We start from the raw sequence: 17,302 nt of genomic DNA, 5'->3' as shown, positions 1-17,302 counted from the left end.
GACAGAATCGTATCTGACTTCTCGGCCTCCCACTTCATCCAATTCCTCTCACCCTATCCTCATGTGAAGTCACGTATCTGAAAATCCCTCAAATGTTCACCTCTGGGAACGCCAACCCATGCCCTGGCATTGCTGAACTTTGCTCAGTTTGCTGCCTAATGGTGTAATTGAGTACAAATTGGGACACACTAGGCAGAATGTCTTCTTGACTCACTCCCATCTCCTCCATCAATGTCCCTCTTTGCTGTACCAACTCCTCCTCTTCCTCCAATTCCTTCTCCTCTCTCTCTCTCTCTCTCTCCCTCTCCCTCCCCCCTCCCTACAAACAACTAGCTCTGGATCAGCCCTATTCAATAGCAACATCATGTGAGTTCCTCAGTGATTTAAATTTTCTATGAGCTACATTAAAAGAAACATATAAAATTTATTTTAAGAATATATTTTATTTAACCCAACATGTCTGAACTATTGCTATTTCAACACGTCATCAATTTATGTTATTTAGTGAGATATTTTACATATGCTTTTCTGTACTAAAATCTTTGCAATGCAACATGTACTTTATATTTTCAGCACATCTCAATTCACACTAGCCCCATGTCAAGTGCTCAGTAGCCACATGTGGCTTGTGGTTACAGTATTGGACAGCAAAGTTCTGGAGAGGTCTTTCCCCCCACAACTTCTGTTCTGTGTGCCGTTAGCCTGGGTCTTCCAAAAATGTAAATGGCTTTTGGGGCTGGCTTTGCTAGGACAGCAATCTACATTAACTAGGGGCTTTAGAGGAGGAAATGCCTGTCGCAGATTGTGACAGGAGATCAGGTACCTTTCGTTTTTCTGCCTTGCAAAGTAGGCAGTCACCTATCAGACCTATGAATCTTGCCAGAGTATATGACTGGATCAGTGGAGATCTGTTCCCTTATTAAAGGACAGTTTGTAACTTAAGGACAGACGCCATCACTGTCCTTGATACACACCACCCCATCCCAGTCTCACTACAGTAAAAGACTTCCTGTTCCCTTATGTCTGAGTTTGGCTGGCTGGCTGACTGGCAGTCTATTTAAATGAATCAGGAGAAGAAAACAGACTATTAGTCTTGATTGAGCATCTTCAAAATCAAGTATATTCATTTCATTGGTAAAAAACCTGAGTCTTGGAGGGGAGAAGTGATTTGCCCACAGTGATAAGGCTGGTAAGTGGCAGAACTGGATTAGAACTAAAATCCAGGTCGCTCAGTCCATTACATCAAGTCTCAAGTCACTTACTTGTGACAATGTGGATTGAGCTACTGAATCAGGTCATTTATCAGTAGAAAGGCCCAGGATCTACCCCAGAACTGAGGCCATTCACCTTCTCCATCTAGCTCCAATCTTTCTGTCCCAAGTAACTTTTCACACACCGATGCCTAGAAAACACACACACACACACACACACACACACACACGTAATTACTCACTGTCATAAGTGCTAAAAAGACCAGAAACAGGATGCAGAGATAGAGAATAACAAAAAGCTTCCTGCTTTAGAAAGGAGGTCAGGGAAGGCACCCCTGAGGACCTAAGGATGAAAAAGAGGATCAGGGAAAGGGACTGGTGGTGTTCCCTGCAGACCGAACAGTCAGTGCAGAGGTCCTGGGGCAGGAAAGCTCTGCCAGTTGAGGAACTAGCAGCAGTCAGGAAATAAGGGGTGGGAGAGCCTGAGAGGCAGAAGGGGCCACATTCCATGGGGTCTCACAGAGAAAAGCCAGACATTCAGCTAGAGTTTGAATTCTCCTGCCCCTTTTGGTATCTGGTGAGTTTCTTCTTAATTTTACCTGTTGATGTTTAAAGATCTTCTTAGCTGCATTATGACCTGAAGAGAATGAGCTCTGCCACCTGCAGGAGTCCTTGGAGGCTGACTATGCTGGCTTCTCTTTCTAGCACTGGATTCCCTAATGGAGTTAGGCAGTGGCAGCGAGAAGGAAGATAAAGCACTGCAAAGGCCGGTGGCCCTGGGGCTGGAACTGTGATTGTGTCCAAGTGCCAGACAAGTTCAGACATGAACCATCTGGTCCAATATCTTCAAATTAGAAACCTAGAGCTAACACTAATAAGCTGTTCGTAAATACTCAAGGGCTCTCATGTTCTCTGCCTCATTGGAGTTTCAATTTCTGGTCTCGAAAGTAGATTTCCCAAGTCTTCTAAATTGATCTGCCTCCCTCCTTTTTTCCACCCCTATGGCAGCAACAATAGAATAGAATCACAGAACACCAGAGCAGGAAGGAGTCAGGGAGGATAGCTGCTCTGACCCTTTCATTCTAGTATTGCTATCATCTATAACATATTTTTGTGTGCCAAATGATTTACATATTCAATTCAGTATCATAGCAAACTTGCAAAATGGATATTTTTATGTCATTTACAGATCAAGAGACTGAGGCTCAGAGAGGTTAATAACTGACCGAAGGTTACACAGCCATAAGTGGCAGAGCTGGGGGACTCAAATAAAGGTCTGTCTGACTTTTAACTCACCATGCTATCTGAAGCTAGTTAGACAAATAGTCAAAGAGAGAGACAGATGAGATATTAAGAGCCCCGGGTAGAATCTACATACCCCAACCAGTTCTTGTTTTTCTACATCTTGATTAGCTGTAAAGAAGAGTGCAAGAGAGAAATAATACCTAAATAGAGTTTGTTGGTGGTGGTGGTGGCAGTGTTTGGTGTTTCATGTTTTTTTGTTGTTGTTTTTGCTTTTGATGCTTATTTTTTATAAAAAACATAGGTCTCATTAAACCAGTTTTGGTAAGATTATTTTCCCGAGCATCTAATTTCTTAAGGAATTATATAGCTCTTGATGAAGAGTTTTAGGAATTCTTGTGAAAGAAACGGCTGAACTAAGAAGGAATGCTCTATGCTACAGATGGTCAGGCCTGGGGAGCGCACTGTATACGTTACTGGCTTCTGCTCCTTCCTGCTCAGATACTGGCCTGCCGAAGCATTTGCCTCTTCTGATATAACCCTCCGGAGTGCACTGAGGGGTCAGGCTGGTCTAAGCTTGATTTGCCACTGCTTTGAGTGGATTGCTGGGCTCGGGGGACCTCAGCCAGATTCATACACACAGACTTGGGCTTGGTGAAAAACCGTAGGGTATTCTGCTTCCAGGCCATAGAGGTAGAGCTCAATCTTTTTAAAGACTTGACATAATTCCCATGAGCAATCAGTTTTGCTTTACTGGGATTTTATGGGGCCATGGTTAAAGGTTTTAAATATTCTACTCTCAGAACTACTATTTCTCAAAGATTTGCTATGCCAGTGATACCATATTCAGAACAAGATGTGTTAGGCTCCCCAAAGACATTCATGTCCGGATCCCTAGAACCTCTGAATATGTTACATTATATTACATGGCAAAAAAGAATTAAGGTAGGAGGTGGAATTAAAATTCCTAATCATTATGGGCTGAATTGTGTCCTCCTCAAAATTCATATATTGAAATACTAACCCCCAGTACCTAGGAATGTGCCTGTATTTGGATATGGGGTAATTACATTAAAATGAGACCACTGGGATGGGCTCTAATCCAAGATGATTGGTGTCTTTATAAGAAGGGAAGAGTAGGACACAGGTGTGCACACAGGGGAGACCAGGTGAAGACACAGGCAGAGGCCAGCCATCTATGAATCAAGGAAAGAGATTTACTAACCCTGCTAAAGACACAAACCCTGCTGACACCTTGGTCCCCTACTTTTAAACTCCGGAATTGTGAGAAAATAAGTTTCTGTTGTTTAAGCCACCCAGTCTATGGCACTTTGTTATGGTAAACCCTAACAAACTAATATACTAATCAATTGACCTTAACATTGGAAGGTTACCCTGGATTATGTGGGTGAGCCTGATGTAATCACAAGGGTCCTTAAATATAAAAGAGCAAACAGAAGAGATCAGATTGATGTGATATGGGGAGAAGTGGACCTACTCTTTGTCTTTGAAGATGGAGGAGGGCCATGAGCCAAGGTATGCAGGTGACTTCTAGAAGCTGTATGGGCAAGGAGTAAATGGATTCTCTCCTAGAGCCTCCAGAAAGTAACACAGTCCTGCCAATATCTTGATTTTACCCATTTTGGACTTCTGAACTATAAAATAATAAATACACTTACGGTATTTTAAACAACAAATTTGTGGTAATTTGTTGCAATGGCAATAGGAAACCAATACACAAGGGTTCCGAGCCTGGTCTGTACAACACAGCAGGATATAAGGCATGACCCTTGCTTCAGCATGGTTCGGACTTCTGTTGTACTCATACTATTAGAAGTTCTTCAAAATATCCCTACTATTTACTTACCTACCTCTTTTGTCAGTGTTGTATAAGATACCAGGGATGTTTCTCTTATGAATGATGCTGGAATAACGTACTGGGAAGAGGAATTGCTCCGGTCTAATATAGGAACATTCACAATGTGCCTTGAAATTGTGGATAAAGCCAAGTCATCACAGTGTCCTTAATTTAAACTTCTACTCATTGGCCCCTGCAGGGTAATCTTCTTCAATCCTTAGAGGTATTGGTGCTGTAGGTGTAGGATTTCATGTTTTCAATGCATACATTAAATGAATATTTATTGAGTGCCTTATACATGTCAGATAGTGTTGCAGACACTGTGCACACAATCTCTGCTTTCTTTCCAACAGGGGAAAGCAGACAACAAATATAATATAAATGTATGCCAGGTCATGATAAGGGATAGAATGAAAACCAAAGCAGCAGGTGAATGGAGGAGGGGCAGGAGATTTCTCTGATCCAATGACACTTGACAAAGACATGAACGATAGATCTTTGAATTCTCTGAGGGCCAGGACTGTGTCTTCTTCACCTTCGCTTCTGTGTGCAGGTCAAGTCCTTATAATGTAGGGCAGGAAAATGGTTTAACACTAGAATATAAGGCCATGTTGGCAGGGGCTGCAATGGTCAACCCTTAAGCCATGGAAGTATAAATAATGTATATAATCGCATAATTACTGGTCAAGCATCAGCTGTCTACTGAATTTTATTTAAGAGTCCTTTATGCTCTCGGGATATACAGCAATCACATAACTCTGTCAACTTAGAACTTTTTGGGGGTACTATGTGCCATCTGTTACCCCAGTACCATATTTAGATACTCTTACCAGTAAACACTGTAGCCTGGGGACTTGAACTGAAATTGGAAACATGAATTCATCCCCAAATTTGTAGTGGCTATAGCAGATTTTAGAGGTTTTCTTTGCCTCCCGCAAAGCTCTATGTAACTTGAGTGCTTTGAATCTAATCATTTATCCCTGAATTGGAGTATCTGGCTATTGACCAGGACATTATGATGAATTGTGTGTAAAGTTAGTAATTGTGATTCCTTTTCCCCAGCAGACCACTGGTAGTTGCTACTATGGCCCCTACTTGCATTTTTGGGTGACTTTCAATGCTCACATCTTATATTCGGTGAAACTGAAGGTCCACCCTTGGGGACAAGTGTTCACATGCTTGCATATACCTGCTCTGGTCTCAGAAACGAGCTGTTCAAGGCCTTGCTTTCAGAGCATATCTCAAAACTTTGGGGATTTGTTTTCAATTACACTTTCTCAAGATGTCTTGTTTCCTTGACTCCCTCCCGCCCCTTCCGTCCTTTTTAACTCTAAAAATGTTGACATAGCTTTCTCTTTTCCATCTACTGAGAAGCTAGGTCATATTCATTTCCAAGCTACCTTTACCCCACTCTCAGGGAAGGCTTATCATGCTTGATCTGACCCTCGGCAGGATTCCCAAAAGAAATGACCGTCCCAGAGGCTCCTGGGTCCTGTGCAAGGTCAGAACTTGGGAGCTCTTCATTTCCTTATTTCACGGTGCTCCTCTTGCTCTGGTACACACATGTCCTTTACCAGCTCTGGTACCTTTGCAAAATGCAATCCATACAAAGGATCATACTGCAATTTGTAGTAAATGCCTAAAATTTCCACTAGATGATGTGTTTTGCGAGCATTCTTGCTGGAGTAGCCTTTCCAGCATGCTGGGATCTGGAAGCAGGCACCAGCCTGTGGTAGGGGTAACTGGGGTACCTCTTGTTGGCTTATCTGCTTTTCAGGGAGCTGAGGAAAACCAAATAGTTTACGAGCATGGTCAAAGGGCATCTACAAGGTGTGGCTGCACTGGGAAAGGTGAAAGCTCAGAGCAGGACACGCTGTTCACTTTTCTGAGTTCCTGGGGCTTGAGCTCACGCTCAGGCTGTGTGCCTTCATGGCCCATGAGGTTTCCCCATGATTTGGATTGGCTGCTTTCCCAGCAGGCCAGGTTGACATTCAGTGCTACAAGACAGATGGCTCTGTGTTGGTTTCTTTGGGCTGCTATAACGAGGTACCACAAACTGGGTGGCTTCAAACAACAGAAATTTATTGTCCTGTAGTTCTGATAAGTCCCCAGTCAAGGTGATTATCCCCAATCAAATCAAGGAGAGCCATGCTTCCACTGAGACTCCAGGTAAAATCCTGTCTTTTCTCTTCTTAGTTTCTCGTGGTGGCTGTTGATTGTTGGCATTCCTTGGCTCATAGCTGGGTCACACTAATTTCTGCCTTTTTATCACCTGGCCTTCTCCTGGCGTGTCTCTGTAGCTTCTTATAAGAACATCAGTGTCAGTTACTTTTAAATGGTAGGAAAGACGGTAGTCTGGGAACAGAGAGAAAGGACAAGTGTGAGACAAGTCACTTATCAAGAGTGCACCTAAGCCTGTCAGGACATGAGGAAGCGGTCGGAGGCAAAGTGGCAGGTGCCCAGGCAACTAACATTTATCTTCCCAGATGATGTTTCACATCATGCTACTGCTTACAAGGAAATCAAGGAGCATCTTTCCTATTTCAGGGCTTATGATTGAAAATTTCATATTTTGCGAAACTTTTTGAAAATTTCATACTTTGGGAAATTCTAGAATGAAGGAAGAAGCTTAATACCTGAGTCTGACTCCAAATGTAAGTCAAAGTTCACTTTTATCCACATGTGGATACACTTGCATCCATAGTGTGGTAGGTTTGGTAGGTGAACTAATAGCTCCCCCAGAAGACGTCCACATCCTAAATTCTAGAGCCTATGAATGTTAACTTCCATGTCAGAGACTTTGCAGATGTGATTAAGGATCTGGAGGGTGGAGAGATTATCCTGGATTATCTGGGTTGGCTCTAAATGCCCCAGTACGTGTCCTTATAAGGGGGAGGCGGAGGGATTTCTTAGACAGAAGAGGCTATGTGAGGGAAGCAGAGTCAGACACAGAAGATGCTATCTAAGTATGTTGGCTTGGAAGATAAAGAAAGGGCCGTGAGCCCCTGGAAAAGGTAAAGAAACAGATTCTCTCCTAAATCTTCTGGAGAAAGCATAGCCCTACTGACACCTTGATTTTAGTCCCTTATTTAACCCCAGGCTCATTTTGAAATTCTGACCTCCAGAATTGTAAGAGAATAAATTTCTGTTGTAAGTCACCAACTATGTGGTGCCTTTGTAAGAGCAGCCATAAGAAACTTATATACAAGAGTATGATGCCTTGTATTAAATTAAAAAAAATATAACTTTCTGAAAACTTACCATGATGAGGACTGAGTAATATACAGATTTGTTGAATCACTCTATTGTACACCTGAAACTGATATAACACTGTATATTAATTATACTGGAATTAAAATAAAAAGCTGAATAAAATTTAAAAATATATAACTCTACATAAAGACATAGAGACATCAAGACTTGAAGACAATACAGTAAAATGTTTAACAGTGGCTAACTCTGGTGGTAGGATTATGAGTGTTTTTTTTTTTTTTTTTTTTGGTCACTACTATGATTTCCTAAATTCACCAAGATTTCTAGAGAAAATCTAACAGATTCTTGATTCTTTTTCTGTTTTGTTTTTTTTTTAAGTTGAGGGAATATTATTCAATCTTAAAGAATCTTAAAACTCTAACACACGCTGCCCCATGGATGAAACTTGAGGACATTATGCTCAATCAAGTAAGCCAGTCACAAAAAGACAAATACTATATGATTCCACTTTCATCAGGTACCTAGAGTAGTCAAATTTATAAAGACAGAGAGTAGAATGGTGGTTGTTGCCAGGGGCTGCGAGGGAGGGAAGACTGGGAGTGGTTGTTTAATAAGCATAGTTTTAGTGTTGCAAGATGAAAAGAGTTCTGGAGATTGCACAACAATGTGAGTGTGCTTAACAGGACTGAACCATACACTTAAAATCAGTTAAGATAGATTTAAACCACATTTAAATTGTTTAAAGTTCATCTACATTATAAAAGGAGAGCTTCAGTGATGCCCTTAAAAATAAATATGCAGTATGTGATGTGATCTTGGTTACATGAGGTTGTGTCTTCTCTGTACCTTTTAAATTCCTTTATAGCAGCTGGGGCCACCTCTCCACAGGAGCTTTAGACTCGTCCCCTGCCATTCATTTCTCTATCAATTCCCGTTTTTGCTTTTGTTTTTATTCTTTCACTCTGCATGGTCTTTCTCCTCTGCCTATGAACATGTCCAAGTTTTTCAGGGCTCTGTTAGATCTCTTGAGAATAAGTTAATCAATTGCTCCTTTTTGAAATGCTTATTTTTCTGGCTTTTACAGGGTAATCTGTATATTGCACATACTCTTCTTACAAAAAGATATGCACTTCAAAACACTCCTCTTGTATTACTGATCTCTAGTGTCTTTCCAACATCCATACACCAGGGATGTAGGTGCAAGACAGGATGACTCCCTTTCTCTCTCCCACCCCCACATATAATTAGTCATCACAAGTGACTAATTTTACCTCCTATATATTCTTTTAGCCCCATCCCATCTATAGTTTTAGGCCCTCAGCCTGCCTTGTCTGAATATACCAATAGTTCAGGCTTGCCCCATCTTCCACGCTGCAGGCAGAATGATCCATCTATATCGTAAAACTTCCCACGCTACTTCCTGCTCTAAAGCCCTTCAATTACAGTGCACACCCTTCAGCGTGGCACCCAACACCTTCCTTGACATGGTACCTACCTTGTCCACACAGACCCTCCATCCACCAGTCCCACAGCTCGAGTCATCTTTCATGACCAACTACTTTCATAACTTGCTGTGGTTCTCCAGCCATTTCTGGGCCTCCTGCCTCTCCTTTTGTCTGGCTGGAAAACCCTTCCCCTCCATTTCACTGAACTAATACACAGCCATTTTTCTGCATTCAGCTTAGGCATCATCTCCCCTAAGGTACTTTCACTTTCAGAGTCCTCAGTGTTCCCATAGCACCCTGGGAACAGGCTGTTGCCTTAACAGGTTATTTATATAGAAGTTAACTATTTATATGTCTGCCTCCTCACTAGCACTTAAGCTCTTTAAGGGCTGGGACCATCTTTCAAGTCATTTTGGTGCTCCCAGTATCTAGCACAGTGCCGGGTACATGCAGGCACATAACTGGCGTTGATTAATTAAAATAATTAGTAATAAACACTTTTGCTGAAAGATTATATCCATAAGCCACAAAACATTTAAAGCCCTTTTCTCTGACCACCGTTGCCTTAATTATAAATTTTCATGGCAGAGACGAATGGAATTTTGATAAAGAGGACTAAGATCTCCAGAGGTTATACATTTAATTTTTCTATTAAAATTTTGACCTATTTATTTTAGCAGGGCCTATATTCGGTGGGGGGGGGGGCGGGAATTTTTGACCTCTATCATCCTAATACCCAGGGCTGAAATGAAGTAGCCTCACAAATATTATGTTCTGCACTATATATACCTGTTTGATACTTAAGAGTTTACAGATTTGGCCTCAAGGTAGATTTGCCAGTGATATTTGCTATCTTCCCTTGACTGGCCAATGCCTTTGGATACATTCTAGGATGGTGCAGAGTGGAGCCCGTTCCCAGGCGAACCGACATGGAAAATCCGGCTTAACAGTATCAAGTGGAGTTCTCAACTTCCTCAGGCTGCGTGCCCCTCCTTGCGGGTCTACCCGCCCTGAAGCAGCCCCTGGTACGGCCGGCCCCGGTCGAAGTCTCGCAGCTTCCCTCCTCAGGTCACCTACCCCCAGGACGCCGGCTCGTGTCCCTCGTGGGCCCCTGGGCCCTGGCCGCCGAGGTGGCCGCCGCTGGACAGCGCAGCGGGCGTCACGTGCGCGCGCCGCGTCCACCGCCCCCGGACCCGGGCCCGCCCCGGCCGCAGGGCAGAGGCCGTCGGATCACGCGCGCCCCGCCGGCCCGGGCCGGGCGCAGCCAATGGGCTGGCGGCGCCCGCATGACCCGCGCCGGCGGGAGGGCGTGGGGAGGCAAGCCGGGCGCGCACGCTGCCGGGCTCTATCGCCACCCCCGCTGCCGCCCGGACGGGAAGTGAGCCGCCGGGCCCCACAGTGCCAGCCAGCCGCGGAGAGGGTCCTGCAACCGCCCGCACCCGGGGCGAAGCATGGCGGCCGCCAAGGTAAGCGTCGGCCACTTGCCCCGGGGCGCGCGTGCCGGCCCGCGGGGGCCCAGGGGCTCGGGAGCCTCAGGCGTTCACGTGCCGAGTTGGTGCAACGTGGAAAACAAATAGGGGCGCGGGGCAGCTGTTCCACCTTGCAGCAGTGGAAGAAGGGAGGTGACCGCTCCTCCCGGGCAGCACATGTGGCCCGTACGGGGACGGAGGGCCGACCTTGCGGTAGAAACTTTGCTGGCTGAACCCTCCCATTTGGTCCGGGAAGGGAGTCGGTGCCTGGTTGGCGCCCTGCGGGCTGAGCCAAGGTCGGCCTGGAGAAGCCCGGTGGGCCCGGGGTTGTCAGATCCCCTCGGTCACCCTAGAGCGCACCTGCTTCTGACCCCGGTTGTTGTTGACTAGGGCTTCTTCCCAACAGCCCGGGCTGAAGCCAGATCCTATTAGGTTTCAAAGGCCCCGCCCTCCCGCGGGTGGGGAAGTCACCTTGACTTCCGTTTTGGAGGCTGCTCGGAGTAGTTGGCTTGCGCGCGCGTGTGTGTAAAAACTCCAGAGGACCCCTATCCCAGCCCCACTTCTCATCCTTCAACCTCCTCTCCCCATCTGACAACACTTACATACCGGCCTCTGAGCGTTTGGGAGGCTTCTTTTTAGAAATGACAAAACAGATTGTTCTGGGAGCCTGTAACTCTTGTGAAGTTTTACTTAAAAGGAATTCTGCGTAATGTGATTCATTCACTAACCCAGAGGAAAGGCAACTCCGACAGCTTGACCTTTCCTCTTTCACCGTTTTTTGAAACCTGGACACCATTTCAGTCTCTTTGGACTCCATTTCAACTTTTCTGACAGAATACCATATTTAGTGCCAATCACTTGAATCATTGGAATTTATAGCTTTTAATTTAAGTTCACGAAGGCAGCCCTTTAATCAAGCCTATACAACTTCTTAGTTCATTTTAAGTGCAGTGAACTTAAATATACCCAACATTTGAAACATTTGTCCTTAATCAAAACTCTGTGATAACCCTCAAGAGGAAAACATGGCCAACACATCATATTCCTATTTATTCAAGCAAACTAATCACATTTGCAATGGAAATTGTAAGCAGACAAATATATTTAAATGCTGTTCTATGACTTAAGTTTCTCCAGGCTCCCCAAATCTGCAGACTTCTACATGTTCCTAGACTGTGTGGCCTAAGTGACCTTTTTCTTTTCTGTAATTACTCTTGAGTTCCATCCTCAGGAGTGTGCTCTTGGGTGTGTGCATGAGTGTATTTATGTGTGTATGTGTGTGTGAACATATGGGTATAGATAACTGTTTTAGGTAGATTCTTTGAGGATCCCTGGTATTCATTTTTGGAAACTACATTAATCCTTTTAAACCCAGTACAATGCAAAAGGTACTTGTTTTTTCACGATGTAACCTTGATCTAACTCTTACTATTTTGAGACAAACTCAAAAAGCTTCCATTGTCTTGTTCTGCCTACTTTTGTAAGAATAATCCTTATGGGTTCCCTTGCTATAGGGTAAATGGTAAGTGGTCTGCCTGTACTATTTCTGTTGTTTTCAGGATTTCTTTTAAAAACTTCCAAGCATTGCTCTGCATGTGTTAAATGCAGATGAGTTTTCTTAAAATTATATTTCATGCAACTCCTCAAAAAACGCTTTTTTAAAAAGTAGTAATAGAGGGGAAAGACCTTTCCTTCCCCTTCACACTCCCCCCGCCCCCCAATTTGGTTGTAGCGAATATTCCTTCTTTGTCATTGGCTGAGTTTGTACATTAATAACGATGAAATTAAACTAAATGAAACTTAAAAGTTAGAGAATGCTCACTCAAGTTCAGAGATGTTCAGATCAAAACTGGACATGGACCAATAATTTGTGTAAAATTAGCCTAGAACTAAAAGAAATAAATTTGAAGACAAATTAAAGCATTAATAATAATGAAAATTTGGTCTGTAGGACTAGTACACTTAGTATTGATACTCCATTCTTGGATGAGTTGTTGCTATGATCATATTGTGTTCTTTCTAATGTTCCAAATGGGGCTAAACTGAGGATATGAAAATGAATTGGCCCCCTTTTGGGCTTTCAAGAAAACCACAACCATACTACAGGATGACTCCTCTCATGGAAATGCCCTAAGTAGGGTTAGTGCCATAATAAGGGCTATGGGGGCATCAGGGAAGGAGACCATTTCTGTGGACGCCAGAGGTGGTATTTCAGCAGGAATGATTGGGGAGAAGAGGGAAGACCCATTCCAGTCATAAGAAACAGCAAGTGAAAGGCAGAGTAACCTTGGTCTGGTAGCCTTTTCCCTGGCCTACCTTGTTTGGGGCCCCTGTGTTGTGGGTGTTCCCCACTTAGTACACACCCCTTGTAAGTATTGGTCAGTCAATAGAGAACTGCGGGGTGGGGGTGGTAGGAAGGGTTGAAAACCACAATAAAACATCTAAACAAACTAGGGAGCAGGTCTTTTTGGTTATGGAGTTCTTTATAAGATTGCTGGAGGGGCTCTGACTCCTGCTCCTTTGACCTTTTGCCCTAGTCAAGCCTCTGCTTTTGTTCTGTTCTTAAAGGGAATCATTCCACCCTAGTTTTCCACTCTCTCTCGGAGGATGAGGCCTGCTGAGCACGGTTTCTTTGTACCCTCCTTGCTCAGCATTTGCTGCTTCATAAGCACCCATCCTTCCTGCCATGATGCCTTCCGGTGGGTCTTGGAACATAGGAGTGTGTGACTCTGCAGATGCATGTTGGTTTTGCTGGAGCTTAAGGGGGCTGTGCCCTTGCCGCAGTGACAGAATTACCTTAGCAATGTCTTTAACAGCAACTGAGCAGGCCCTGTTTTCGTGGCCTGTTTAACCAGACCCTCTTGTTGGGTTAAATCGGCCCAATTAATGGTGGCTCTGGTCTGTTACCTCAGAATTATTCCCAGTGGTTGATTTGTAGCGTGGTGGTCTGGTTTGTCGATTGGAAACGTTTACAAGAGAGAGTACTCATACTCAACCATTTCCTTTGGAAATTTGCTGTGCAGTTGCGTGCGTGAAAATAAGCCCGGATGGTTCCTTTTGACTTTAGGTGCTGACAACATAGCAGAGTTGGCAGTGTTGAAATGTTTAGTAATTTAACCTAAATAAACCACTCTATTTAATGACTGTTATTAGGCTGGTAGCTTTGTCTTGATTTCCACATGTAGTCACAGTTTCCACATGTTATCCATGAAAATTGTTGACTTGATATGAGTCAGATATTTCAAGATACACTTACCGTTCTGTGGTAAAATGTTTTTTGCATAAGACTCGCGCAGTACAATTTGTAAGAAAATTGTATAAGTAAGTGTAGAGGAGGAAAAAGTTTTTCTGGACTCTCCTAGGGGTCCCTGGCTGGATCTGAAAATATAAATTGACAAAAACAAATTGACAGGTGGAAAGTATACAAATTTTATTGAATTTTTACTAGTACATGGGAGTCATCACAAGAGAATGAAGACCCAGAGAAGTGACCAGGGCAGGAAATTTTTATTCCTTTTAGACAAAAAAAAGTGGATTTGTAAAGAATTGAGATGAAGGGGTTTGGGCCAGGAGTAGTAACTGATGAAGACGTAACTAGAAGACAAAGGTTAGTTTAACGAGGTTTGTTTGTACAGCCATCTGGATCCCCACATGCCCATCTCTGGTGATAAGAACGTCTTTCCTCCTCCTGGTACAGGGAGGGTACCCTTCACATGGGAGTTACATGACCTATTTCAGGAAAGAGGATTGTGGGGGAGGAGGTCAGAGTGACCTTCCTGCTTCTGTTGTTTTCTCAGACTCCTTTGGCTTCAGACATTCAACATGCCAAGGTGCTGCATTTGGTGCAGTGTGCCCTGAACCCCATCATAAGCCTGATTTGAGCAGCCTTGAAGCCTCATATGCCTATTTAGAAGTTTTTCCAAGTTAGACTCATGATTCTCATATGTCTGAGTCTGGTTACAGTGGTAGGTTGAGCTGCAGAGGAGCTCAGAATTGATTTCTTAAGTGGGAAGGCGCTGCAAAGAATATTTTGTTTATTTATCTTTAAGTAGCTCTGGTTTAGTGAGGAGCTAGCCAGGCGGGAGTGGGTTATATGCCCTCTGCTTCCACTGATGGTGCCAACGTGGACGAGTCTAACTTCTCTGGGTGCTTAGTATCACCCTGTGGAAAGCAGGGACTCTCTGTGATGTGTGATGAGCAAATGCAATATAATGTGTGTAAAACACTTTGGGAATTAGAAAGTGCTATAGGATGGCCAAGAGATGTCTTTGCAGGCTGTGTGACATTTCTACCTAACTGAAAACTGGGGCACATAGACATTATTTGACTTACCCAAACAAAACATAGTATGCTTTTCTTGGGGCGCCTGGGTGGCTCAGTCGTTGAGCGTCTGTGTTTGGCTCAGGTCATGATCCCAGGGTCCTGGGGTCGAGCCCTGCATCGGGCTCCCTGCTCCGCGGGAAGCCTGCTTCTCCCTCTCCCACTCCCCCTGCTTGTGTTCCCTCTCTCGCTGTGTCTCTCTCTGTCAAATAAATAAATAAAATCTTAAAACAAAACAAAACATAGGGTGCTTTTCTTAAGCTTGTGATCCATTCACTGTTCACCATAATAGCTAGCCGGTGTGGCTACTTAGCCAGATTCTCTGAGTGGCCTTCCTGGAGCCTCGCTATCGGAAGTTTTGGTCCATGGACCAGCAGCACTGGTTTATTTGGGAGCTTGTTAGAATTGCAGCATTTTTGGATGCAGCCCAGGCCAAAGATTCTGTCGCATCAGAATCTGCATTTTAACTAGATCCCCAGGGGACTGTATGCACATTAAAAGTTTAAAAGAATATTGGTCTGGAACTCTCATTACTGTGTGATTAAATGTAGCTGCCTTCCTAAGCCAAGGGTGCAGCACCTTTTGAATTGGTTATAGTTAGTCCAACTTTTTGCAGAATTAACTACATAGTGATAAAATCCAGTATAAATTTTAGGGTTTTAGGATTAATTCTGATACTGCATTGGGGTCAGGGTATTATTTTTGGAGGACATTTCTGAATTATTATTTAAGGGAATGTATGATTATTATATAAGGGTTGTACTTTTCTCCATTTCTTAACTGCCCACCCAACTCAAAGTCCCTGAAAATGAACTTGTGTCCTTTCTCTTTCTTGACATTCCCTCCTAAGGGTCACCGGATCTGAAACTGTTGGCCTGTCCTCCTTATGTCTGGTCTCATGGGACCCCATGTCCCGCCCCTTCGTGCCTGTAACACCTTCCGTCAGCTTTCATGATGTCCCCTGTCACGGTTGGCCTCTTAACTCTCACATTAGTCCTTTATTCTCCTTTGCAGGCTGCTTTTCATCCTTCTGCTTGCCCTTGAAATGCGGGTGTCCCGAGGTCCTTGTCCCTCTGAGGGTGCCGGCTCCGTGTCAGCCAGTCCAGGTAGCTCTCTCAGGCAGCAGCCTTTGCCTTGGCGGCCGTTCGTTGGAAATCTCAACTTTGCTGCCCCAGAGGTTATTTCCGACTCTGCTTACTTAGAATTGAATTCATCTTGTTGGTCATTCCTCACTTTCAGCCTGCAACTTAACTTTTCCTACTGGTTAAAGTCTCCAGTGAGCTCAGTTAAGTACCTGTTGTGGGCGGCCAGGAGAGGCCTCAGGCAGGAATTTGCAAGAGGACAGAGAGATGGGTCCAGTAAACCCTTCTGCCCTAGAGCAGGTGTGTCCTGTCTCTTCCCTTTATGTCCAGGTCTTCATTCCTTTTTAGCTACAGCGTTGCTATAGCTTCCAGGCTGGTCTTGCCTCTGGTCTGTTTCCTTCATTTCCCTCCATTCTGTCCAGATCTGTCAAAGGCAGCTTCTAAGACTGGCTTGCACTGCCATGCTAATAGCAGTACTGTGTTCACGTGGACAGCACATAACAGTTTGAGAAGATGCATTCAGGTGTGTTGTGGATACCAGCCATCTACCAGCTCATACTGTACTGAGCTTACCAAGATGAGTAAGCTATTAAGGGCATGTTTTCAAGAACTCACAGTCTACGGGGATTAAAATAACCAGATAATACGAAGACCCACGCTTATCTTTATGATTGTCTTTATAATCATCTACAGCATAGCAGGGAAGGTATTGTAGCCTCATTTGACAGGAAACTTAAGGCTCAGAAAGGTTAGGCAAATAACAACAATAGCAGGTTACATTTATTTAATACTTATAAAGTCAGGCACTGTTCTGGGCACCGTGAACACGAACTAATTTAATCTTCTCAACAATCCTATGACATGTAAGTGCTGTTCTTATCTCCATTATACAGGTGGGCAAACTCATCTGAACAGAGAGTTTGTCTTGTCGAACAGAGGTTAAATGAGTTGTCCAAGGGCACACAGCTTAGAAGTGGCCAAGCTAGGATTTGAAGACAGGCAGCCTGGGTCCAGAGTCCAGGCCCGTAACCACTGTATGACATTGCCTTCTTTAATTTACCTTGTTACACAGTGTAGTTTCATATTGCCTACAGAATAAAATGGAATCTCTTTATCCAGCTGACACCTCCTTGGTCTTGGCTGTTGTCTGATTTTTCCAGTATTACCTAACACTCGTTCCCATCTGATATCCTCCACAGTGGTTTGTGAACGGGACCCCTGTTCTCATTCCTTGCCATAAAGCTGTGACAACAGTGTGACTCCCAGGCAGAAAGGGAGCCTGTTTGTTTGTTGTTTAATTTAGAGCTCAGTCAGAGACAGGAGTGTTTCTTGTCACTTCTTTATATCAGTTGGCAGGTTTTTTTAAGTTTTTTATTTTTATTTTTTTAGTTCTCTTTAGTTCTTCTTAGGTATAGGGGTCTTAGTTTTATTTTGCCATTCCTTGAAGCACCTGCCAGGATGT

At 43.9% G+C, this 17,302-nt stretch overlaps 1 protein-coding gene and 1 long non-coding RNA gene across 5 annotated transcripts in view; one reads left to right on the top strand and one right to left on the bottom strand.

Moving 5' to 3' along the window:
* Nucleotides 1–5,039: 5,039 nt before the first annotated feature.
* LOC113911339 lies at nt 5,040–9,214 on the bottom strand. Its single transcript, XR_003516442.1, has 3 exons — nt 9,020–9,214; nt 7,573–7,630; nt 5,040–6,666 (listed from the first exon to the last, which is right to left on the bottom strand). It is a non-coding gene; the product is annotated as an uncharacterized LOC113911339 (long non-coding RNA).
* Nucleotides 9,215–10,242: 1,028 nt separating this feature from the next.
* Nucleotides 10,243–17,302, top strand: part of SLC25A13 (solute carrier family 25 member 13) — a 184,720-nt gene continuing 177,660 nt past the window's right edge. For all 4 annotated transcript variants that reach the window (XM_027573835.2, XM_027573836.2, XM_027573833.2 and 1 more), the window contains exon 1: nt 10,243–10,435. Coding sequence is in view for 2 of the 4 variants with exons in the window: in XM_027573833.2 (XP_027429634.1) it covers nt 10,421–10,435 (15 nt within the window). In the remaining 2 variants the exon portion in view is untranslated. The remainder of the gene's footprint in view (nt 10,436–17,302) is intronic.

The sequence above is a fragment of the Zalophus californianus genome, chromosome 12 (assembly GCF_009762305.2).
Source record: "Zalophus californianus isolate mZalCal1 chromosome 12, mZalCal1.pri.v2, whole genome shotgun sequence".
Taxonomy (NCBI): domain Eukaryota; kingdom Metazoa; phylum Chordata; class Mammalia; order Carnivora; family Otariidae; genus Zalophus; species Zalophus californianus.
This window is presented reverse-complemented; position numbering and strand designations above follow the sequence as displayed.